Here is a 27,556-nt window from a genome sequence, read left to right on the forward strand (position 1 = left end):
TTTTTCTCAATTTTTGTGTAAACTATGAAATTTTACCCTGAAGCAGGGGTGACCACGGGGCGATTGTCCATCGGGTCCGGACCCTCCCCCAGAAAAAACTTCGTATCTCAACTTGCATTTGTACACTTTTTCAATAAAACTATACTTGTTAAACAACGAAATGATAGATGTGGCATGAAAATCTAATCTTACACTTTATCTGTACTCTTTTGCTTATAGAAACGATCTATAGTTCTATGATTTATTTCTGAAAATATAAACGGAAGTATTTTAGAATTACTTATTGTCTTTTCGGTAGAGAATAACACCCGTTCAATACTACATAGGCGTAGTGGTTTGTAGTTTTGGTCCCTGTCTCCGACAATTTGGACCCCTGCCAACACGTCATTTAGTCATATGACATGTTCGATGTCATATCCATACATATTGTATATATCGTCGTTCAAGGAGCTAGTGGCGTATCTTGATTTTATATATATATATATATATATATATATATATATATATATATATATATATATATATATATATATATATATATAGTTTTACAGGAAAGCGATTTAAAATGTTCCGTTCAACGTTACACCATGCTACTCATTTTTAAGATATGTCCTTTTCAGAAATGTTGTATCTCTGTAAATATAAGAATTTTTTTTTAATTTCTGATAGAGCAGGTTAAATAAGGATGGATGGTGGTCATAACTCAAAAATGGCGTACTTGAGTTACGCCATTTCGTCCCTTCACCGTCGAATGTCTCATTTTTGCACGAGTCCTTTGACGAAAGTATATTTCAGTATAAGTTTAATCTAATACGGTAGCGTAGTTATCACAGAGCAGGTTTGAGAACCAAATTTTAAAACATAACAATAAATAAATAAATAAAAGATCTCAATTTTCTCGAAATCTACGCATGAGGATTTACATTCTCTCAAATCATCTTATTGAACTCAGTGAGATTTATTGATTAATATATATTGTATTTTTGGTCACTTTTTCTTATCGTTAATCATTAACAACATTGTAAAATTTCCTTTACATTTTTCTCTATCGCCAGAATCTCACCATTCACAGTGGGCCAGGAACCCCGAAAACCTGGCCAAAACTGGAAGTCGTGTTTTAATTTTTATGCAAGTTGTAATACATAGGTTTAGAAGGTCGCTCAGTACGAATTTGATACCAAAAGGGTAAAATTCAAAATGTCGGATACAATATGGCCGTCACAAATTGCAATAATATGTATATAGTATATGTAATTTGGATATATTACAGAAAAATCGGTTGTGAAAACACAAGAAAAAATGAAATCATATATGTAATACATTATTTATGTCTTGAAATATCACAAACTATCGCTGCTACTTTTTATATGATCTATATCACAAAATAGTCTGTCTTTTCTGTGCAATTTGCCTTTGTAAATTGTGCTTTTGTACCGCACCTATTTTCCGTATTAATTCTTTTTTAAAACGTGCTGATTTTAGCTATGCTGATGGAGGTCTTCTTGTAACTGTTCATATCTTTAGGTTTTGTGCCGCATACATTAAACTTTTGTGCAGACTTTGTATGCATGATAGCGTTTGAGACTTTGCCGTCTACCATCGTCAAATGCAGATTGTGTTTGACTTGAAACGCCATATCTTCAACGAACACCTTACTCGGTGTTAAGGCTTGTTCTTGTACGCGCTGCACCTCTTCTCGTGCCAGGTCCTCGGTTTCTTTCTTGAATTGGGGCCGAACTGGACGGCAGAATCTTGGTGATGATGGGTGGGAATTCTGCCATACTACAACTCTTTCACTTTTCTTCTCGGAGAACAGCTGCAATGGCACACATGAAAATGAAGAAAATCTCTGAATCCTGAAACCCAGCTTCACCGGCTGACTGCTTCTATTGGGCCTGACCACTAGATCCATCACAGCCTCACTTGCTGATCAACGTTAGACACATACGGTACTTCCGTGGTATGCTCTCCAAGACTGGCTCTTGAAGCTGCAAAAGCCTTTTCACAGTGTGATCTAGTAGATACAGAAGTGGCACTTCCGACAGCGACTTACTCACTTGCATGCCCTCTGGGTAGCACTTCTTCTTTGCGTCCCGTACATGATTATGTGCAGGTTAAATATCATGGCCAGTGATGAAAATTTTCCGGAAAATTTTGAAACGGAAAATTTTCCCGGAAAATTTTCCGATTCATAAAAACATAATCCACTTATTCCTACATCGTTGTTTAGTCGAGATGTGAGGTGGAAAATTTTCTTCTATATTTTTCCGGAAAATTTTCCGTTCTTAACAAATATCAGTGATCAAGTAACAATTCGTCAGTATTCATAAAATTGATTGAATTCATATATAGAAACGTTAAAAAGTGAAAGGTCGTTGAAAGAATCTGAAAATTTTCATGGCTCAGACAATTTTCAGTACGATGTAAGAACTAGTGGAACAATTTTCCATGAATCGAAAAATTGTTTGTCCTGTACAATGAAAATTTTCCGGAAAATTTTCCGATTCATAAAAACACTCCACTTATTCCTACATCGTGTCTAGTTAAGCTGTGAGGTGGAAATTTTTCTTCTATATTTTTCCGGAAAATTTTCCGTTCTTAACAAATATCAGTGATTAAGTAACAATTCGTCAGTATTCATAAAATTGATTGAATTCATATATAGAAACGTTAAAAAGTGAAAGATCGTTTAAAGAATCTGAAAATTTTCATGGCTCAAACAATTTTCAGTGCGATGTAAGAACTAGTGGAACAATTTTTCATGAATCTAAAAATTGTCTGTCCTGTACAATGAAAATTTTCCGGAAAATTTTCCGATTCATAAAAACATTCTCCACTTATTCCTATATCGTTGTCTAGTTAAGATGTGTGGAAAATTTTCTTCTATATTTTTCCGGAAAATTTTCCGTTCTTAACAAATATCAGTGATTATGTAACAATTCGTCAGTATTCATAAAATTGATTGAATTCATATATAGAAATGTTAAAAAGTGAAAGATCGTTTAAAGAATTTGAAAACTTTCATGGCTTAGACAATTTTCAGTATTATGTAGGAACAAGTGGAACAATTTTTCATGAATCGAAAAATTGTGTCCTCTACAGTGATGAAAATTTTCCGGGAAATTTTGAAACGGAAAATTTTCCGATTCGTTAAAATATACTCCACTTATTCCTACATCGTTGTTTAGCCGTGATGTGAGTTGGAGAATTTTCTTCTATATTTTTCCGGAAATTTTTCCGTTAACAAATAGCAATGATCAAGTAACAATTCGTCAGTATTCATAAAATTGATTGAATTCATATATAGAAATGTTAGAAAGTGAAAGATCGTTTAAAAAAATCTGAAACTTTTCATGGCTCTCTCAATTTTCAGTACTATGTAAGAACAAGTGAAACAATTTTTCATGAATCGAAAAATTGTCTGTCCTGTACAGTGATTAAAATTTTCCGGAAAATTTTGAAACGGAAAATTTTCCGATTCGTAAAAGAATAGTCCACTTATTCCTACATTGTTGATGTGAGGTGAAAAATGTTCTTCTATAGGGAGAGAGAAAAACTGTGGTAAAAGTTTATTTCCCAACTTGAAATACAAAATTTTCCGGTTCCCGAAAGCTAATTGGAAAATTATAATTTGTTACTGACTAACTTTCCTCTACCGAAATTCAATTTTGTAGCTCTATGTGCAGTTAAATATAGTGGAAAATTTTCCACCTAACATCACTATCCATAATATCCAAATTTGTCAGGCCTATGAAAAGTGTTTTCCACTTGTTTTTACATCGTGATGAAAATTTTCCGATCTATGAAAATTCCTCTCACTTGTTTCTACAGAGCAATAAAACTTTCCGATTCAGAAAACAGTTGTTTTACTTCTTGCTTCGAAATGATGAAAACTTTCAGACTCATAAAAAATTTTTCAATTTTTCCATATAAGGCAGGAAATATTTCGATTCATGAACAATTGTTTAACTTGTTCCTACATAGTACTGAAAATTGTCTGAGCCATGAAAATTTTCAGATTCTTTAAACGATCTTTCAGTTTTTTACATTTCTATACATGAATTCAATCAATTTCATGATTGCTGAGGAATTGTTACTTGATTACTAATATTTTTTAAAAACGGAAAATTTTCCGGAAAAATATAGCGGAAAATTTTCCGAAAAATTTTCCGCCTCACATCACTAATCATGGCCCAGTTTTTTCGCTTCACTCCTACGAATTTGGTACTGATGTTAGTTAGATTGGTTTCCAGAAATAATGTTAGAGCCTTATCTGAATCGTACAACGTTGCAGAGTGTTTTTCAGATTGTGACAAGGACTTCCTAATCTTGGTCACTCTAGTAGGACTTGCCTCGATTTCTTCGAGTATTTTTGACTTTTCAAGCTCCCTTTGCACTCTGTACTTCATCGCGGCTGCGTAAGCAAGAGTGGTTCCACTTTCGGTTGACCGAATTACCTCAGTGTTACTCCTCTTTCATCTTTCACTGCTTTTTGCAAAGTCTGCCAGTGGGCGTCCGACTTTTGCCTAGGTCGATGGTTGGGGTTCACTATCACTCAGATTAATATCAGTATCCATCCATCCAGTCCGCATACTTTTCCTCTACTTTACCCTATTCGAGACTGCATTTGCAGAGCTTCCGGCACATCTGATAGCAAAAGGTGACTACTGTGTTTTGGTCAGCACCACATAACATATCTCCACCTGATATTTCATCTTCCACAAATCGTAGGAGCTGCTGATTTTTTGGCTTCTCTGTTCCCTTCTGCATTCTTCAGAAAATCAAATAGCTTTCTTTTAATTATTTTATGTGGCATTTATCTGAAAAGAGAACAAAATTGCTATTAATATGCTGTATTTTGGTTAGAAAATTTCACACATCTTTCACAGTAAATATGCACTTACAATCTAAACGGGCAAAAACGGGCAAAATTGGTTAACTGTTCCAGAAACATAAATAATCCAAGTACCAGACTAGCAAAAAAAAAAAAAAAAAAAAAAAAAAAAAAAAAGTGTTGTATCCGCTTTTCCCGGATTTAACCTACGAAACTGTTAAAATGTGCTTTTGTTTCTGATTTACAATCTATTTCTCCATAAGCATCCATAGAAAAGATAAATTACATGTAACATCAAAAATAGATGTTTATCATTGAATTATAATATATACAGATGATATAAACAATAGGTGCCCACTCGAGGATATGACGCTATTATTCGTAAAAATATCGCAAACTTGACCTTCCCCAACATAGAAAGTACACATGAATACAGAACACTTGCAAAGTTTAGTTTTGGCTTTCTCTCCTGAGCAAGCCAGTGAACATATGTCAGTAAAATTGATATCTGTATGCAACTGGAACCTTCCTTGATCATATGCGTTAGGTGATAGGCCCTTCCATGAACTTTCATTTTTGGGGTTTTGGCCAGGTTTTCGGGGTTCCTGGCCCACTGATTCTCTAATCTTCAGTAGCGTAGCGTGATATTCCGAAAGGGGGATGCCAAAGTTAGTCATTTCTGCGATATAGTACTACTGCAAACAGCAATACATAGCTATTCCGAATGGAAATATAGGGTTATACAAAATTTAGGAGGAAGCCCCCCTAATTGGAGGTCTAGTGGGGCATAGAGAAGCGAATGCTTGGATTACGTTAGAATTTAATAACCAATGTCTCAGCTTCTTCTTGCCACTACCGTTGTGACGAGAAAACTAGGCCCCACTTTTGTATGAACATTGTTTCCAGTATCGTTCCCTTCATTTCTTTCTCGTTGGCGGCTTTTTTCTCCACATACCACACATCAATCTCGTTCTTTCCAAAAAAAAAAAAAAAAAATCGCCCCTAGAAATTTGTCATCTTGGGTCCGGAACTCAGACGCCCGTTCGTGAATATGGGCCTGAGTGTATATATCATTTGAAGATGTAAATACAAAGCACTTAAACCAACTCTGGGGGCCTGTTTCTGTATCCAGATACTGAAGTCAAGGGCGCAAATCTGTCTTCAACGTTCGTGGGATGGGTAAGACTGTTCCCATAATCCTTTCCTTTTTTAACGATGTTCAAAATATTTATGAAGTTGAAAAAAATGCTGTGGAGGATTAGGGGAGCAGAGTTGTCTATAACATCGGCAGGAGGGCACATTTTAAGGCTTATTGTGGGGGGAGGGGAGAAGAGACTCATATTACAGTAGATGAATCAGATTTCTGAGGTAAACCTGTTGTACTCGTATATTATATACCAAATGATGTAGATGAAATAGTGGTACATATCATTATTACAACTCAGTGCCGTGAGCACATTCTGAAATTTGAATATATGCATAATAATAATTGTCATGTTTCTACTTACGCATCCACAATGATCCACATTAAGATTTTAGGACATTTGTTTTATAACAATACAAATAATGACTTCCCCAAAACTATGAAAGAAAATCAATCAGGCCTATATTTGGCGCAACAATACTCTTATCTGAGCAAAATTATGATTACCATAATAGCATTATAGGAATTGTTACAGGAATTAAACAAATAGTTGAAAATAGACTACTAATAATTAATGACAATGAAATATTAAAGAATACGATTCTTTTTTAAAAATGAAACAAGTCAAAGGACATCAGTTTCCTTTGTGGCAGTCGGATAGAAATCATCATCATCACAATCTCAAATCGGATTATTGGGGGGTGGACAAGATTGTAGGGAACATGTTCCCCTTATGTCCCCGAGATTTGTGCCAATGACTGAAGGGCCCTGGCACAATCTTTGCGAGTGACGGGGAGTGGTGGCTCTCTTGTCCTACCAGATCGGTGACCGTAATTCTACAGAATGCTTTAAATTTATGCCTGTGTCTGTGAGCTCCTTTACGATGAAGATTACAATTACGATGCATTTAGTTACGATTAAGGCATAACTATTTTAATACTATTATTTACATAACCGGCATGCTTAAAAAATGCGTTGAACTAACCATTTCCGTTTTGTTCTATATCCTTTATATTAGGGCTCGTACGTTCTGTTCAGAAACTATAGCTTAGTTCAAAATATATACAGTTGGAAATACTTGAATATGCCAGCGTATATCTAAAGCAAATGTTGGGTTGCAAGGGATGAGGAGGAGTGAGAAGGGAAGTATTGTGCATGCGCATTCAACAGAAAGCAGACGAAAACCCCGATGCTTTCAGTAGGCCTGGAAGCCCGAGGAAAATAGCATACGACAGGAGGAAAGACAGAAAATGTGCATCTGAGCGACGCGCATGCGTAGGTTCCTCTTGTCAAAGTAAGTCGAGAGAGCGCGCCAGAAGATTGCAGTGGAAATAATTGTGATAATTACAAGCAAACAATTTATATATAATGAAATACGTACTTTTTCTTATTAACAGGGGATGCCGGGCATACCGGCGTTCCCTTACCCTACGCCGCTGCTAATCTTAGCAATATACCATTATTGTTGATCCTGATTGAGCTTCTATCAGGAAAACGCACTTACAAGAATAATACTGTGTGTGTGTGTGTGTTCAGGACGCATGCACCTACTTTCTCTATTGTAAAAGTTCTTTATTGCCAAACTAGCATGGATGAATGGGAACTTAATCATGACAACTCACTCCTCGCGACATTACAATTAGGGGTAAAAGTGGATGTGAAAAGGTACGGGAACGGATTGCGTCACGCTGTCCCCCGTGCCTATCTTTGCCCATTGTGTGGTTAATTTTGTTCGAAAGTGGGGGACACCATAGATATTTTTGGAAGTGGAGGAACGACGTCATCCCGCGTTCCCCCTCACTTTCACCTCCTGATTATAATCCACCATCCAATTCAATCCACTCTGACCAGGTTTACCTATGAAAAAAAACTGAGACTATCTCTCGAAAAGGTGTCGTGAAAGTAGTGCTTCTTCTCGAAAAGTGTTATCTGTTTCTAACAGAAAACTGTATTCTTCATCATGAAATTTGTCTCATTTCGTCTTGAGGGGAAACTTTTCTTTTTACCTGTGTGGTGCTGCAAACCACATTGATTAGCTGTTTTGTAGGTTAGCTAACTATTAAGGATAAACTTTTAATAAATATGGACATTGCAAATAATGAAATAAACTCGTACAGTCAGCGACAGAAGTTCTTTCTCTTTGAAGAAATAACTTCCGAATAGAAAGACAATTTGAGAACGGTTTTCTTTAATTAAAAAGAATTTAAAGAAGTAAATTCTTTAAATTAAAAAGAAGTAATTTTCTGTATGTTCCATCTTTGAAGCTCCATGAAACGGCGTACGTTGCACCGTTATTCCTAAAAAATAAAATTTTACCAAACAGAAAGAACTTTTGTCGCTGACTGTACAAAGCATTACTGAAGTGTGAATATTTTTTTTTCGTGCATAACGTATCAACTTTGACGTATTCAGCAAAGAGGGCAGGCACAGGTAATAAAACTACAAATTTATTTCTGACACGTAGTTGTGTGTGTTAGAAGGTTTTGTTCTACAGAGTAGATACATGTAAGCAAATGAACCTTATTGTAGTGTTCGATTATGCATCAATCAGACATCTTGTTTTCAGTATATTGATTCTTAAAGTACTTGTACACATATGCAGGCCCGTATTTAGGTAAGTGCTATTCTGTGCTCGAGTACAGGGCGGCAGAATTTAGGGGGGTCCAAAATTTTGGTGTTTGGGATTATTTGTGTGTTTAACAGTGTGTGTGCCTTTAGCTGGCAACAGTGTTCAAGTTGCTTAACGCTTTTCTATTGTTTTGGTGTGTGTGAATGTGGAGGCAGCAAGAGCATACAGTTTGATGGACAATATATCATGGTAGAACATCGTACAATATAGCACAAACAGTAAGCCATCGCATTACAAACATTTACAACTAAAGACCTTGTGAATATGTTTATTCTCGTGTATTATTTTTGTGTGCAAACTGAAGGTGTAATCATTAAATACAGTGAATTTATATTTGGTTGCATTCATGTGGTGTACGAATCAAGCCTTACAGTCCACTAGTATGAATATTGTTTTTAACATTGTTATTGTACTTTAGTGAAGTTACAAATATATACATTCATATTGCACATTGGTCCTCCGGGCCGGATGAGTGCAAAGATTTCTGAGAATTGTTCTGTGCTGTTGTGAAGAGAAATGTGTTTGTGTCGACCTATATGTGGTGTTATCACGTACGTTGGACAATAATCACGTTTTGTGTAGGCGGACAGCTGTTGTACCAGGACCACGCTTCTGGAGTATATTTCATAGGTAAAAAAAAACATCAACAGGTCAGTAGTTTATTATTCTTCATATTTCTGCGTAGCATTTAATCATGAGTGAATCACACCAACGTCTTTTAAGGCAAAGATCTGCATACAGAGGCCAGTTAACAAGAATAAACACTTTTGTTCAGGGCTTTGATCCAAATGAAGGCAATATAGAAGAAATACGTGCACGCTTAAAACATCTAAATAACGTCTGGTCAAAGTTGCAGGAGGTGCAAGATACTATTGAAATTGATCAAATCGAACCCGAAGCGGAAGCATTAAACGTTCGTGCAGAAATTGAAAATGTGTATTTTTCTTTAGAGGCTCAAATGCAAGCACTTGTTTTAAAACATGGAAATAAAGAATCAGCTGTTAATAATAGCACTAGCAGTAGCGCACAAGTTAAATTACCGGTCATACAGTTGCCTGCATTTGACGGAAACTGTAAACATTGGTTATCATATAAGGACACCTTTACATCTCTTATTCACGAGAATAAAGACATTTCCACAGTACAGAAGTTTCAGTACCTCCGAACTTCTCTTAAGGGCGAAGCGTTAAACCAAATTGAAAATTTACCAATTACCGAAACAAATTATTCAGTAGCATGGCAATTACTCGTTGACAGGTATTCAAATAAAAAGCTAATTGCTTCTTCTTACATTCACGAAATACTACAAATCAAGCCAGTGTATAAAGAAAATGTAAGTGAACTTCGCGCTTTTATAAATACAGCTACTAGCAATATAAATGCGCTACAAGCACTTGAGCCAAACGTAAACCTCACAGACGTAATTTTGACTCAACACTTTGTATCAAAATTAGACGCAACTACTAGAAAGTCATGGGAGCTTCAAAATACGAATTCTAATTTTCCTGCTTTATCAGAATTCTTTTCGTTTCTCGAGAAACGTTGTCAGGTGCTTGAAAACATGAGAACTAGTATTGATGGTGTGAAGCAGGGTAGTAGCGTACAAAACAAACAAGCAAAAAGTATTCAGTCATCAAAGACTTATTTATCAACATTTTCAAATGCATGTGAATTTTGTAATAGCCAGCATCCCTTATATTCTTGTTCGTCTTTTGTGAATGCGGGACACAGCCAAAAATTAGAGTGCATTCGTAAAAATAAATTATGCATGAATTGTTTGAAAAGTAATCATTTTTTGAAGAATTGTAAATCGAGAGGTTGTAAAAAGTGTTCCAAAAAGCACAATACATTATTGCATGTAGACGTAACAAAGGACAAATCAGTGCGGTTTCCATGTGTAAGCAGTGCTGCGGTGCAAGAGCGTAGTAACAACTCAGATTCCAGTGAAAATTTAGGGCAAGTGTCATATTGTGCATTAAAGGCTAGGCCTAACGCAAGAGTGTTGTTATCTACTGCAATAGTAAAAGTAAGGGATAATAAGGGAAATTTGGTTCCTTGTCGCGCGCTTCTAGACAGTGCTAGTCAAACCAATTTCGTAACAGAAAATTTGGTGCAACAATTAAACATCAAACGGTATAGACAGTATACTCCAATTCAAGGTATAAATCAAGCAATATCTAATACAAAGTACTCTGTAGATATTTGTGTCCATTCATGTGTTAACACATTTTCATTGAATATAAGTTGTTCAGTTCTCCCTCACATTACAAGTAAACTACCGGAAGAAAGAATTAATTATGACGATTGAAACATTCCCAAGGACACTGTTCTAGCAGATCCTACTTTTAATACGCCTGGAGACATAGATATTCTTTTAGGTGCGGAAGTATTCTACATAATTATGAAGTCAGGACACAAAACACGGCCAGGTGATTTTCCAGTGCTTCAGGAGACAGAATTGGGATGGATCGTGGCAGGACGCATTCCTCAAGAACGTGACCCCCATATTCCATTAACAACATGTTTTGTGAAGACAAATATAAATCTACAGCAACAACTTCAAAAATTCTGGGAACTAGAAGAAATTACTGTTACACCTAGATCAAGCGAAGAGCTTGCATGTGAGCGACATTTCGTTCAAAATACAACAAGAGATCATACAGGGCGTTTCATTGTACGATTGCCTTTGCTGAAGACCGTACAGTTTTAGGCGATTCTTATCAGCAGGCATTGGTTAAATTAAAGCAATTGGAAAAAAGATTCGATCAACACCCGGATTTTGAAGCTAAATATACGGAATTCATGCAAGAATATGAAGATCTTGGTCACATGGTAAGGATAGATGAGAGTAAAAAGGAAGACGTCAGCGTTGCATACTATTTGCCACATCATGCAGTTTTTAAGCCCACAAGCTCTACAACAAAGCTCCGTGTAGTGTTTGATGCTTCAGCAAAATCTGACAGCGGAAAAAGCCTCAACAACATTCTCTTAGTTGGTCCTACAATACAGCAAGATTTGTTTTCTATCATTTTGCGCTTTAGAACTCATTCGGTGGTATTCACTGCAGATATCGCTAAGATGTATCGCATGGTAAATGTTCATCCAGAAGACACGCCATTACAACGTATATCGTGGAGAAGATCTAGAAATGATCCGATTCAAGTTTTTGAGTTGAAAACACTAACGTATGGTACGGTATGTGCTTCATTTGTGGCCATAAGATGCCTACAGCAATTAGCAGACGAAGAAGAGCATAATTACCCTGTAGCAGCAAAAATATTACGTCGAGATTTCTATATTGACGATGTTTGTAGTAGCATGAGCAACATACAGCAAGCTCTAGAGGTCCAGAAGCAATTAATAGAGTTACTGGGAAAGGGAGGTTTTACACTTAGGAAATGGAGTTCGAATGATCCAAGGTTATTAAAATCCATCTCGCCAGAGCTTCGAGAAGTGCAACGTCCAATCCAGTTCCACGAAGGCCAAGGCGTCAAGGCATTAGGATTGTCATGGCATCCAGACAAGGATATATTTCTCGTTGAAAGCAAGACGTCAACAATAAAGGTTCAAGAGTGCATTACTAAACGCCAGGTTGCTTCAATCATTGCCTCTATATTCGATCCATTAGGAATAATTTCACCAGTTGTCATTTCATACAAAATATTTTTGCAAGAATTGTGGCGGCAAAAGGTTCAATGGGGCGACAGTATACCAATGGAATTAGCAAAGAAATGGACTAAATTGTACAAGCAACTTCCACTAATCAATCAGATTAAATTCGACAGATATGTACTCGTTGAAGGAAACATAGCGGAGATTCAAATCCATGGTTTTTCAGATGCTTCTCAAAGAGCATATGGAGCCTGCATTTATATGCGATCGATCAATCGAACAAGGAAAAATATCAGTTAAGTTATTATGTGCTAAATCACGTGTGGCCCCAGTCAAAAAATCACTCTCCCACGTCTGGAGTTATGTGCAGCAGTTGTTTTGGCAAAATTAGTTCACAAGATTTTACCGAATTTAAAATTGAACATAAGTAGCGTCCATCTATGGACTGACTCCCAAATCGTGTTGGCATGGCTAGCTTCTCCGTGCAACAAATGGAAATTTTTCGTGGCCAACAGAATAGCTCAAATTCAAGACTTAACTGACTTTAGCTGTTGGAAACATGTAACTTCTTCAGACAACCCTGGAGATTTGATTTCAAGAGGAATAGATGCAATTTCCATAAAGGACAATTCATTATGGTGGCACGGTCCACAATGGCTTTCTAGTTTACAATCTAATTGGTCAGTGACAAGTAAGGATTCACTGCAACCAGATCAAGTTCCAGAGAGTAAGGGAACCATAACATTGACAGTCACTTTAGACAATTGGTGCAATGAAACCATAACAAGATTCTCAAAATTGTCAAGGTTAGTTAGGACAATAGCATATTGTAGACGTTTTGTTCATAACATTAGACACAAGCAAAACAAACTAACAGAAGGTCTTTCAGTACAAAAACTCCACACAGCGCTCCGTGTTTGCATCAAATGGACACAAGAAATTGGGTTTCACAGCGAATTGCAGCATCTTCGTAATGGAAACATTGTTCCGTCAAGAAGTAAATTGAACAATTTACATCCATTTTTAGATAGTGAAGGCATGATCCGAGTTGGAGGAAGATTGGAAAATAGTCAGCTTCCATTTGACGCCAAACATCAAATAGTTCTGCCTTCAAACCAACACTTGACAAAACTTATAGTTGAAGCAGAACACTTAAGATTACTTCATGCTGGACCCCAATTATTAATATCATCACTACGCCAGAAATATTGGATCATCAGGTGCAAACAAGTAGTAAAACAAGTGATCCATCATTGCTTCACATGTTTCAAGTTAAAGGCTAGTGGTTCAAAACAACTTATGGAACAGTTGCCAGCAGCTCGTGTGCAGCAAGCCAGACCATTCCTAAACGTAGGCGTGGACTACGCTGGAGCGTTTTACATAAAATCAGGAGCAGTTAGAAATAGATCTGTACGTAAGGCATATGTTGCGTTATTTGTTTGTTTATCCACCAAGGCAATACATCTGGAATTGGTAACAGATCTTAGTGCGCAGTCATTCATAGCAGCTTTACGCAGATTCATAGCCAGACGAGGAAGATGTCTCAATATATACAGCGACAATGGCACAAATTTCGTTGGAGCCAACAACGAATTGAAAGAATTGTATCAGCTGTTTTCATCAAATCCTTTTAGTTCTCAAATTCATGATTTTACATCGACCAAAGGAATTCAGTGGCACTTCATACCACCAAATTCGCCGCATTTTGAAGGACTATGGGAAGCCGGTGTAAAATCAATGAAATACCATCTAATTCGTATTACAAAAGGTGCAGTGTTAACATATGAAGAGTTTGCAACATTACTCACACAAATTAAGGCCTGTCTCAACTCTCGACCACTTACAGTGCTATCAAGTGAGCCTAACGACATCAGTGTTCTCACCCCTGGACATTTTTTTTTAAATTGGAAAAGCACTTACAGCTTTACCAGAGCCTAACCTCACCGATCTACCATACAACCGCTTATCTCGTTGGCAGAAGATACAACAACTAAAACAGCACATTTGGAAGAGATGGTCCCGAAATTATTTACATGGTCTTCAACAACGCTCTAAGACAACTTCACCGCAACACAATCTCAAGGTCGGAGATGTAGTTTTGCTGATTGAAGACAACGTTCCTGCATTGCAGTGGAAATTGGGCATCATTGAAAAGGCGTTCCCAGGAAAGGATTTCTTAGTTCGTGTAGTGACGGTTCGTACTACAACTGAAACATATAAACGTTCCATCAAAAAACTAGTTGCATTACCATATAACAAGGATTAGAATTGAGATTTGAGTAATAAAAAATAAGTACAGTTGTAACATTGCTTCAAGTTTTGTGTTCGTTTCGTTTTTTATGTGTATCATTTTGTTTTATTTAGTCGGACCTTAGCTAACCAACAGGGGGGAGTATGTTTGGGATTATTTGTGTGTTTAACAGTGTGTGTGCCTTTAGCTGGCAACAGTGTTCAAGTTGCTTAACGCTTTTCTATTGTTTTGGTGTGTGTGAATGTGGAGGCAGCAAGAGCATACAGTTTGGTGGACCATATATCATGGTAGAACATCGTACAATATAGCACAAACAGTAAGCCATCGCATTACAAACATTTACAACTAAAGACCTTGTGAATATGTTTATTCTCGTGTATTATTTTTGTGTGCAAACTGAAGGTGTAATCATTAAATACAGTGAATTTATATTTGGTTGCATTCATGTGGTGTACGAATCAAGCCTTACAGTCCACTAGTATGAATATTGTTTTTAACATTGTTATTGTACTTTAGTGAAGTTACAAATATATACATTCATATTGTACATTTGGATTTTTTTTTAAAAAATCACAATAACGCAATATTGAAAACTAACAAACTGAAGAGTCCCACGCAAGCGCGAGAAACTATGTTTATTTGTTTAATTCGCACTAATTACAGTAGTTACTAATTAGCTATCTTATTTCATTATTTTTAAAAAGTCATCCTTTCCCACCTCACTCCAAGGGGTGAGGATGAACTTGAACATAATGAAAACTGATATCGTTAAACTCAGCGACCTCGAAAACTATGAATTCAACACTAATATCTGTCGTTTTCGATTACTTTTAACATCTCGCCCGCCTCCCTGGGAAGTGGAGTATTACGTTGAATTGGATTAAATATTTATCTGTTGATTAACTGTCACTATTCATCTCAGTGACCCCAAATACTATGAATTCAACTCTAATATAGGTCGTTTTTAGGCGGGGGATAAATTTTGTAAGATTATTTAGAGCTGAGGTTCGCACAATATATAAATACGGGCCTGCACATATGTGATTTTGCAGTTACTTTTAATAAACTTTACACTGATACATAGACCTTACACACACTGAATCGTTAGTGTATTCACCTTTTGTGCCGAAAATCGAGACGAAATAAGAACTATTATGTAAATGTATATTTGTGTGTTCATTGAAATTAAGCACCGTTCCAGCACCGAGGCTACATAGGACATGGACTAATGTAGTTAAAATTCGAATAATGGATTCGCTATTCGAATAAAATTCATTATTCAGATAGAACAAAATTTCGTTATTCGAATACATTATTTGAATATTCGGATATTCGAATAACAGAAGAAAAACTATTCGAATAATTTTGACAAGCTGTACATTAGAGACATTATAAAAGTTATAGTAGAAGTAACAGAAAAAAGGAGGGTGCAGAAGAGGCTACAACTGAGGGGTAGGATCGAAGTACGGGACAGGCGCCACAGCGCAAATTGTGCACAAAAAGCTACTTTGTAATCTTGAGTTCAAGCTCGTTTAGCTGAAAAAAAGACGACACATACAACTAAATCGAGTCTCTAACGGCTTTACTATGAAACAGAACACGGGACTGTTGTTCCCCATGAGACGAGACGAGACGAAAAATAAAATCTCGTCTCATTTTTTTCTCTTTTTGTTTTGTAAAATTTATGTTCAAAATTTATGCTCTGATTTTTTTTCTTAATCCTTCTCGTCACAAGCGGTTCACGAAGGGTATGATATCAATAATATTTAAATCATATTTGTTATTGGAGCATGTTGTGTAATGAATTGCATATTTTTAAAAATTCTCATCATTGTGTTCATATAATATGAATATACTATAATTTTTGTATTGTGAATCATGTTAACACTAAAACTGAGTTTAGGTTGTAAAACTTGGATGAAGTAGTGTTGTCCAGGAGACTTGAAAAGCTTCTTGTCTTCTCCCGAAAAGGAGTCGAGAATTGTCTCGTCTCGAATTAAAAAAATCATTTCTCGTCTCAATTCTTATCTCACGGACAACACTGCCTGAAACACGATCAGTGTTTCTTCCAGATATGTTTTTTGGGCGGGCACTCTCCCGGATCTTTGAGAATGCCCACCCGGGAGGTGACCAAAGCAATACGTCTATAATACAGGGTGGCACAAAAGTAGGTATACACCCCTGTATTGATCAACTATAACATTCTAGTTTATGAGTTTATTTGCTTCGGCTCTTCCGAGCTTAGGGTATGAGTAAAAGGACATTAAGAACAAATAATAAACAAATTCCGCCTTATGCAGAGTCGTTTCGACGTATGATTAGCGTCATACTAAGCTACTGACTACTGCAGGAGTAGTGTTGCCACGAGACGGGACAGAACCCTCTTAGACGAGACACGAGACGAGACAGACTACTTGTCCCGTCTCGAAAACGAGACGGGACGTCTCGTGAATTGTCTCATCTCGTCTCGTGTCTCGAAAATAAAAACGCTGGCGGGAATGGCCAAGATTGAAATTGCCAGTAGTCATAGAGATTGCAAAAGGAAAATCCCCTTTGTGAGAAAACATGTTGAAAAGCCTTCATAGAAAAGTGTCCTCTGTCTATTCAATGAAACTATCGTGATACATGAGCTTCCAGGAATATCATCCTTAATGTCTTGTCCCCAATTCCCCTTGATGTAATCTGAGAAATTCTCATTTTTTTATTTCTGGCTGGAATGATGACAAAAAATCAAAGACAGGGAAGATTTTTACAAGGTCAAGAAACCGAACTACCACCACCATCTATTCAATTTGAAAACTGGGTAAGGTCTACACTTGTCTTTATTCTCTGGTGGCGGTATTCTTTTTGCTATATGAACCGAAAACGGCAATTGAAGTATGTCATCTTGCAACTAAAATTTTGTCTTCTCTCTCTCTCTCTCACACACACACACACATACACACACACATACAAACACACATAAAAACACACTTTTACCATTTTACCAATCGCTCGCTTATTATACAGCAGTCATGTTGTAAAATTCACCTCTTCGTTTGGAAGGCGGGCGGACGACAAAAGAAGCAAAGATATTATCGACGAACCCTTCAAATTGTTTGCTTTCAGCAAATTTATGATACAAACAATAACACTTTAGGTGAAGAGGTTTTACAGGGGGACCTTCGTTTTGTTACGCGGAAATGTTTGATCTGACCAGAGTGCGAAATTGCCCTCTGCTTCGAGAGGAGGGGAATACTTCCCTTTCCTAGTGAATAATATTCATTAGGAACTGAATTATCTTCAGAAATTGTTTCTTACAGGCGCACTAAACCTCTCGAAGTTGATAAGTGTAAAGAACATTTGGTATAATATTCATGGAACTCCGTTGAAAGCAGAAAATATCATGAGAATGATCAAAATTCGAACATTGAAGAATATAATTAACAGAAAAGAAATAGGATACCCAAACCATGTTTTTAAACTTGCTATAAAACGTATATCCTATATTTTTACTAATTCCTTACTCCCATGAAAGTATCCTGGGGAGGATATTCTCTCCATTTTTTTCAGACTGAAATCCTTTTATCCCGTACGATTCCCCCCTCCTGACAGTACGAAAAAACAAATGTTGTTAAAATCCATACACACGACCCTTCCGGGACTCAACCCGGGACCTTCAAGCCGATGGTCTATCGTCGCAGACCGCTCGGCTTGCTTTGAAGATGTACGTTGTATGATTGCGAATAGATCCCGACAATATAAGGAACTTTAATCCAAAATGGCCACCCAAAAATCAACTTTTTTTAGCCATTAGCTAATTTGGGTGTACTATCATGAGTTTGTTACACAAACGGGGCAAGCACCACATAGTAGCACACACACCGCGGTTATGGGAACAGATTTGAACCATGGAGATGAAGACTGGCCCCAAGCATTCTTTCGTCCGATGTGTCGTTCAGCTCCCATTACTATGGCACTTTAAGTAGAGCTTAGTGTGCAGTAACATATAAAATTTCAATCAAATACTTTCCATTACTCAATAAAATTATTTGGTTCTGAGCTTAAAAAAAATTGCAACAAATCTATATATGCTAAAATGGAAAGTAGTTTTTGGATTTTTATGGGTTAACACTGTGAAACCTAAAGGCTGGAATATATTAAATCAAAGTGTACATACATATCTATCTCTCTATTTATCTATATATCTTTCCATCTCTCTCTCTCTCTCTGTATATATATATATATATATATATATATATATATATATATATATATATATATATACAGACACTATAAAGCAAGTGGGCTGATAGTATACGATAGTGTCGGGGATGCTGACACCTTTACATCGAACTTTGCTTGTCGTGTAAACATTATTTGACATTAGTGCCTTCATCTTCGACGAACCTATGAGCAATTTACTGTATATTCGTGTATTGAAACTGGTGAAACAAATTTCAATGTTTTAGAATGAAAAAAAAAAAAAAAAAAGAAGCCAGGGTCGAGAAGCCTCAGACAACTAACAGCAGAGATATATTATCTTGTAAACTATTTGTCTTTGCCTTGTGAGCTTATTTGAATTTATTTTTAAGACCTTTAGGCAACTTTGGCCGAATGGATGATGATGGGAAAATTAGTGGAATGAAGAAAGTGGTAGGATACTAGACAACTTCGAGAAAACACACACATTCGAAAAAGGAAATGAAATGAAATGAAATCTTTGAGTTTTACGTCCCACGATTATGCCGGTTAGGCTAAAGGAGACAGTGATGATGAGTAATGAATGAAATGGTGAAATGAAGAAAGTGGGAGGAAACGGGAGAACCCCGAGAAAACCCACGCACACGGTGTTTGTCAACCACAAAGTTCACTTGGCGGGGCTGGGATCGAACCCGAGACCCCAAGCACCAGAGGTGAACGCTCTACCACTGAGCCACCGCGCTCCCCACACACATTCAATGTTTGTCCACCACAAAGCTCACATGGCACTAACCGAGATCGAACCGACTACCACATACACCAGAGGTGAAGGCTTCACGGTGTAGCTACCGTGACATTTCTTGTCTTGTGTGTTCTGGGTAATACTTGTAACTTACAAGGGAAGAGAGGGAGATTATATATCGAAGTGGAAGATGGTTTATATACCAATCGAAAGCACTAATGAAGCCTATTACAAAACTGTAATAAAACTTTTCCGAATGCATATACTATGCGAGTTATATGGATATATAGAGTGTCCAGATAATCCGTTACCACCCCTTGAAATCGCAAACGATAAGACAGATACCAAAACTCGAAAACATGTGTTTGATCATTTTAAAAGTACAACGTATCAAAGCAAAAATTATTGTCACAAGGCCACCCGCAGTGTACTGGGCGGGGTCTAACTCAAAAATTACAAAAGGTAAGGGGGTCAAGTAGCATATCGTTCGAAACTTCTTGGGAAACGAAAGAAGACGGAACAAGTCTCAATACTCTAAAATTACCTTGTGCAAAATGGCGGCCGGTCAAACTGTCAGCAAAAACGCCATTGTAAAGTCGATGGCCACCCCCCAAAAAATCCTGAAACGGTGAGGCAGATGTCAAAACAGGAAAACATGTGTGTCATCATTTCAAAAGTACAATGATTGGAAGTAAAAATATTTGTCTCAGGGTCCTCCACAATGTCCCAGGCGGGGTCATGTTCAAATTGTTCAAATGGCAAGGGAGGTCAAGTAGGCCAGCACATCGTTTAAAGCTGTTAATAAATGAAAGCAGAAAGAACAAGTATTTACGCTCTACGATAATACTGTGCAAACATCTTGCATTTTAGTTGTTCTTTCTGTAACCGGGTTTTACTTTATTTTCACTTTAATTCTTGTACTCAACGGAAAGAAAGGAAATGCCCCTACTGTGAGGTTCTGTTCTTTGAGCCCAATAATATCTAAATAAAGAAAAAAAATAATAAAATAAAAGCAAATTAAGACATAAAGAAAAGAAACGACAACATTTGACATCTTTGAGTATAGAACTGACTAGTTAACATATAATGTACTTCCACGAACATAAATAAATAGAGGTTGGAGCCATCAGAAGTAAAGACTACTTACCTCTCCTTATTTATGTTTATGACTGCACAACAGTGGTACTTATGCTCGTTATCTGGTTTATCAATTATAAAATGATTCAAACGAAAAAATTCCTTGCACCAGGAAGAGTAAATACGTACAAATGTCTCAGAATGAAAACAAGTGCCGATTGCAAAATGGAAAGTGAACGTGCTCAGAAAATCGAAATGAAGATGTACATTTTGACCGGCCGCCATTTTACACAGGGTAATTTTAGAGGATCGAGACTTGTTCCGTGTTCTTTTATTTCTCAACAGCTTTATTTGACCATATTTGCCATTTGAAAATTTTGAGTAGGACCCCGTCTGGAACCTTGTGGAGGACCCTGGGACAAACATTTTTACTTTCAATCATTGTATTTTTGAAAAGATGACACACATCTTTTTCTTTTTTGACATCTGTCTTACCGTTTCAGTTTTTTTTCTTTCTTTGGAGGGTGGCCATAGACTCTACAATGACGTTTTTGCTGACAGTTTGACCGGCCGCCATTTTGCACAGGGTAATTTTAGAGAGTTGGGACTTGTTTGTCTTCTTTCATTTCCCAAGAAGTTTCGAACGATATACTACTTGCCCTTACCTTTTGTAATTTTTGAGTTGGATCCCGCCTGGGACTCTGCGGGTGGCCCTGGGACAACAATGTTTGCTTTGATACATTGTAGCCTACTTTTATAATGATCAAAAACGTGTTTTCCAGTTTTGGCATCTGTCTCATCGTTTGCGATTTCAAGGGGTGGAAATGGATTTTCTGGACACCCTGTATATTCATATAACTCGCATAGTATATGCATTCGGAAAATTTTTATTACAGTTTTGTAATAGGCATCATTAGTGCTTTCGATTGGTATATAAACCATCTTCCACTTCGATATATAATCTCCCTCTCTTCCCTTGTTAGTTGTATCTTGATTAGCATGGTGCAGAGTGCTAGATTTTACTTTCGTTCCCATGGTATGCTGCTATATTTTTACGAGACAAGACGAGACAAAACGAGACAAACGAGACGAGACGAGACGAGACGAGACGGGATAGAACCTCTCGAGACGAGACACGAGACGGGACGAGCACAATTTTTCGAGACGAGACACGAGACCAGACATGCTTTGCACGAGACGAGACGAGACAGCCTGAAGTCTCGTCTCGTCTCGTCTCCTGGCAACACTATGCAGGAGACTTATGTTAATCGAACTCTTTAGTATGGCCCTAATCGCGCTTCAAAACGGCTCTGCATAAGGCCCACTAAGTATACCTGATGGGTAACAATAAGAAATGATATATAAAGCAATGAGTTGAACAGTACGGGACTGTATACCTACTTTTGGGCCACCCTGTATAATAATAAATAAAATAGTACCGTTTCGAAATAATATGTATCACTCATACTAAGTGTAACCTCCCAGATTTTTTTTCTGAAAGAAACGCTCAACACGATAGAGGAAACTTAAATTGCTATGTTCCATTGAAAATATCAACTTTGGTAATTTTGGCGCTAGTACCGTAGCTTGGGCATAGTTCTCAATTTACAGCAAATGACTTCCCATTGGTGGCAGAATAGTTAAGATGATGAATGAGTAACAAACAGAAGCGTACGAAATTTAAGTATGAAATACAGTAAATAAACTTATAGTCGAGTAGTACGAAAAATTAATCAATAATCATTGGAAATACATTAGGAAGAGGAATCAATATCGATTAGCGCAAACTTAAAGCAGGAATTGTCTTACTATTGACATAATAGAAGGTAAACGAGGAAGAGAAAGAATAGTATAATATATGGCAATATTAAAAAGAATGTAAACAAAGAGACTAGCTGAGGAAAGTAGTAAATAAACCCTGAAATGTGACAAAAGTTATGCCGCTGATATCAGTGGTGATATTGGTGATAATAATTAATTAATTTTGTCACTATATGTAGAATGCGTATTGGTTCCTTTGCACAAAATCTAGTTCATTAATTGAATATGTTTGACTATACCATAGTTTAGTTTAGAACTGTTAAAATTATTCGAATATTATTTCAAGTATTCGTTACTCGAATATTTTTCTTTTTGCTGTTATTCGAATATACGAATATATGTTCGTAAATTATCCATTTTTGGAATAATTATTCGAATATTCGGAGAATCGATTATTCGAGCAATGAATCATTCGAATTTTAATGGCACTAGGTTCAGTTTGTTCTGTATATTTGGAAAATCAATTATTCGGGTAATGAACCATTCGAATATTAACACCACTACCTTAAGTCATTTTGCTCTTATATAAAATTGGCAGAATACCCGTTCTTTGCACGGGTAGAATACATTTTATTTTGAACTTAAAAGGGGTAAATTTCGATTTAAACTGCATCTGAAGTGCCACTATTCGTCTCAGCAACACTGAAAACTACGGATACACTAATATCGGTCAGTGTTGATCATATATATATATATATATATATATATATATATATATATATATATATATATATATATATTTGGTCTAGGAATTAATTCGTGCGGTTGGTACGCACACATTGAAGCTGTGGTATAAACACAAAATACATAAATACCTTAAGAAAAATATTGTCCATCGCTAGAGTAGTAGGCCCCCCCGTATGTCCAGCCGAGTCAGCAAAAATTTTCTCGATTCTGATTGGCTGAGAGAGGTCACGTGACGTTAGGCCCCGCCCACGCGGGAAATTCAAATTTTTTAGGTCACGTGGTATGACGTCATGAGTCACCCTGTGGGGAAATCCCTCATTCTCTTTTATGACTAGGATTTTTGAAAATTGTTCCCTTTTACGGGTAAGATGTGTGTTTTGATTGGTTGACAGCTGTCACATGATCTTAGACCCAGGGATATTTGAAAATTCGTTCCCTTTTACGGGTAAGATGAGTGTTTATGATTGGCTGATAGAGGTCACATGATCTTAGACCCGCCACACACCCCATGAGTGAAATATAGAGCGATATGTCGGTGATCACCCTAGACCTGTATTTTAGAATTTTGTTCCCTTTTTATGGTTATCCTTAAAGTTCCCATGAAGGGTTCAACCTCCTCCTTAAATAACCCTTTTTTGGTATCATGATATTGTACTGAAGTTTACATTAAATATTATCGTTCTCTTTGACAGATAAGATGATTACCAGCTTTCTTACCTTGATGGAGATCCTGTCCTTGAATTAGTAGCCTATGTCTCTGGAAGTAACAATGGTGAAAGAGGGGTTTCGCTTGTAGATTTCTTATAACACATTGTTGTGAGTTTAAGCGATTTATTGCTCAGTAAGCGCTTCATTAATGGAAACAGTGTTGCCAGATTTTTCTTACCGAAACTGCTCCGATTCTTTTCGAAACGGTTCCGTAGAGTGCAAGAAATTTTAAACTAAATTTTTTCTAACTAAAAAATTTTAAACAAAAATTTTCGAACCCTAAAAAAATTTCGAACTAAAAAAATTAAAAATTTTTCGAAAAATATTTTAAACTAAAAACTTTCGAACTAAAATTTTCGAACCCAGAAAAATTTTCGAACTAAAAAATTACAAAAAAATTTCGAACTAAAAAAAATTGAAACAAAATTTTGTCGAACTAAAACATTTTTAAAAACAAAAGTTTCGAACTAAAGATGTAAATCACATCTAAAAATTTTCAAATCAAACTTTTTATCGAACTATTAAAATTTTCGAACTAGAAATTTAAACCAAGTTTTAGAAAAATCCTAAGAAATGTTTCTCCAGGAATCGAACTCAGGTCTTTCAAACCAAAGATGTGTATGCTAACCGCTTAAATGAATTCGGTTTTAATCGATCTTGGTGGGTTTCGAACCATGGTCCTTGAAAAGGATACACATATACTTTAAGAAAATAAATCTGACAGTGTAACGCTTCTCAAATCAAACTTTTTATCGAACTAAACTTTTATACAGAGTGCTATGACGGCGATCCATCCTAGACCGGGATTTTTTTTTTTTTTTTAATGGTTATGCGTAAAGTTCCCATGAAGGGTTCAACCTCCTCCTTAAATAACCCTTTTTTGGTATCATGATATTGTACTGAAGTTTACATTAAATATTATCGTTCTCTTTGACAGATAAGATGATTACCAGCTTTTTTACCTTGATGGAGATCCTGTCCTTGAATTAGTAGTCTATGTCTCTGTAAGTAACAATGGTGAAAGAGAGGTGTCGCTTGTAGATTTCTTATAACACATTGTTGTGAGTTTAAGCGATTTTTTAAACGCTCAGTAAGCGCTTCATTAATGGAAACAGTGTTGCCAGATTTGTCTTACCTAAACTGCTCCGATTCTTTTCGAAACGGTTCCGCAGAGTACAAGAAATTTTAAACTAAAAAATTTTTCGAACTAAAGAAATTTCAAAACTAAAAAAATTTTAAACAAAAATTTTCAAACAAAAAATTTTCGAACTAAAAATTTTGAAACAAAAAAAAAGTTTCAAACAAAAAATTTTCGAACCCAAAAAAATTTCGAACTAAAAAAAATTGAAACAAAATTTTGTCGAACTAAAACATTTTTTAAAAACAAAAGTTTCGAACTAAAGATGTAAATCACATCTAAAAATTTTCAAATCAAACTTTTTATCGAACTAAACTTTTAAAATTTTCGAACTAGAAATTGAAACCAGGTTTAAGAAAAAATCCTAAGAAATGTTTCTCCAGGAATCGAACTCAGGTCTTTCAAACCAAAGATGTGTATGCTAACCGCTTAAATGAATTCGGTTTTAATCGATCTTGGTGGGTTTCGAACCATGGTCCTTGAAAAGGATACACATATACTTTAAGAAAATAAATCTGACAGTGTAACACTTCTCAAATCAAACTTTTTATCGAACTAAACTTTTAAAATTTTCGAACTAGAAATTGAAACAAGTTTTAGAAAAATCCTAAGAAATGTTTCTCCAGGAATCGAACTCAGGTCTTTCAAACCAAAGATGTGTATCCTAACCGCTTAAATGAATTCGGTTTTAATCGTGCTTGGTGGGTTTCGAACCATGGTTCTTGAAAAGGATACACATATACTTTAAGAAAATAAATCTGACAGTGTAACGCTTCCGTTCGTGGATTAAAATAAAATGCTGATAGACTTCTTTGTGTGACGACATAGAAGTACATATGATTGAAAAAATGCAAACGTCAGCGGATCGCATTACTTTAGTTTTACTACGAACGTGTCAGCATGATTCATGAAAAAAGCAAACATTGACATTCTCGTATGGAATATGAGGAAAATGAAATGTCGTCACAGTTACGACAAGTAGTGACATGATCCTGACAGAAAGCATTTGGGATCAGAACTGTGATACTAGATGTTGTAACTATTGAGAAACTTGAATGACGTCACGATCGATTGTTACACATCGTTTTCGTTCGTGATTCATGACAAAAGCAGCGAGCGTTTTGATTGGTTCGTTGTGATGTCATTTTATAAATTTCCTCGTTTCTGATTGGCTGACGGTGACATCGTTTTCACAACGACCTAAATAAAAATCTAAATTTCATTTTTCAAAACCTACATCGCTCTCAACTGTGAAGTGAAGAAGATCTGCTTTTTTAGAAGTGTCTTCATTTAAGCTTTACTGCACCGACTTTTTGTTCATTGAATTTGAGGTAAGTTCAGTGAGATTTTATTTGTCACCCAAGATTCGAAAATCATTTTTATTTTATATTTGTGGGGGTGGATCACTCATACACTGTTTTACTTTTAGTACGAAATATTTAGACTATGAAGAAATTAGTGGAATGGGAAAGTGGGAGTACGAATCAGGATCCCCACACATTAGAAGTAAGCACGATAAATGATATGTTTAGCGACCCTTCAGTGAACTCCCGTCGGGAATTGAACCATGGTCAGAAAATGTGTGCGCTTAGTTTTGAAAAGAATACATTACAAAATATTAAAAACTATGTCTGAGAATAATATGGTTCGATTCCCTTTGAAAGCATTAGCGGCCCCTTCAGCTTAACGTGATATTCGAGCAACCGCCCGGGATTGAACCAAGGCCAGAGGCGTGTACGTCAATCATTTAGCTTAGTTTTGAAAAGAATGTATGATAACGCATGAGAATATTAAATTTCAGAAAAGGCTTGACAACGCTCCGACGTGGGAAAGCAAACCCCACCGAGGATTGAACCAGGACCTTCCACGTTAGAAGCATGTACGCTAACCACTTAGCCACGAGTGTATGAATATGTGGTTAAAAGATTTACGCTATACAGATTTTGTTTTGACAATTACGTATGTATAACGTTAATGGTTGGTAAATCTCTTCAACTTGCAAACGCATCATTTAAAGGTCGTTGTGAGTAGAAAAAAAAAATGCTTACGCGTATTTTATCACATCTCAGTACTGTTGAAACATTCATTTATGCATTCTTTTTTTATCACTATAGAATGGCAGGTCAGTTACATGCTGATGTAATGGTTTCGAGTTTGACAGCAATAAAACACACATTTCAGTAACATAATTATTTTAAAAAAAACTTTGATTTTTAGTACACGTGCTTTCATAATGAGATTCTGAACGTCACCGCCAGGGGAATCAAACTCAGGACCTTTACATGAATTGCTTAGTTAAGAATTTATCATGAATGTTATGATTTCCCGAACTAAGCGGTTAGCATACGCGCCTTTGGCGTGGGAGACCAGGGTTCGATTCCCGGCGGGAGCTCATGTGGTTCGGATTCCACGTTAATCAGTAGGTCCACGTCTCATATAGCCTCGCTACTGAAAGGGACGCTAAACTAAAAATAAAAAAAATCAACTCAAATTCACGCTGCTCAATTCCTTTTTTCCCATTACATATTTGTTTTACCGTACCTGTTTGTTTGTTTTCATTTTTAATCATGGTCCAATCGGGTTTTACTGTTTGTAATGAAATCACTCGTCATTATAGACGATTTATGTACGTTTATGTATTATGAGGTGTGCACGTCAACCATTTAGCTTAGTTTTGAAAAGAATATATGATAACGCGTGAGAATATTAAATTACAGAAAAGGTTTGACAT

General features: G+C 36.4%; 1 protein-coding gene across 1 annotated transcript in view; it reads right to left on the reverse strand.

The window, feature by feature from the left end:
- Window positions 1–1,043: 1,043 nt before the first annotated feature.
- Window positions 1,044–27,556, reverse strand: part of LOC145665834 (uncharacterized) — a 75,878-nt gene continuing 49,365 nt past the window's right edge. The window contains exon 2 of the mRNA XM_081732950.1: window positions 1,044–4,820. Within this exon, the coding sequence (XP_081589076.1) occupies window positions 1,463–1,912 (450 nt within the window). The 5' untranslated portion in view covers window positions 1,913–4,820 and the 3' untranslated portion in view covers window positions 1,044–1,462. The remainder of the gene's footprint in view (window positions 4,821–27,556) is intronic.

This window comes from Thermobia domestica, chromosome 12, assembly GCF_964235325.1.
Source record: "Thermobia domestica chromosome 12, izTheDome1.hap1.1, whole genome shotgun sequence".
NCBI lineage: Eukaryota > Metazoa > Arthropoda > Insecta > Zygentoma > Lepismatidae > Thermobia > Thermobia domestica.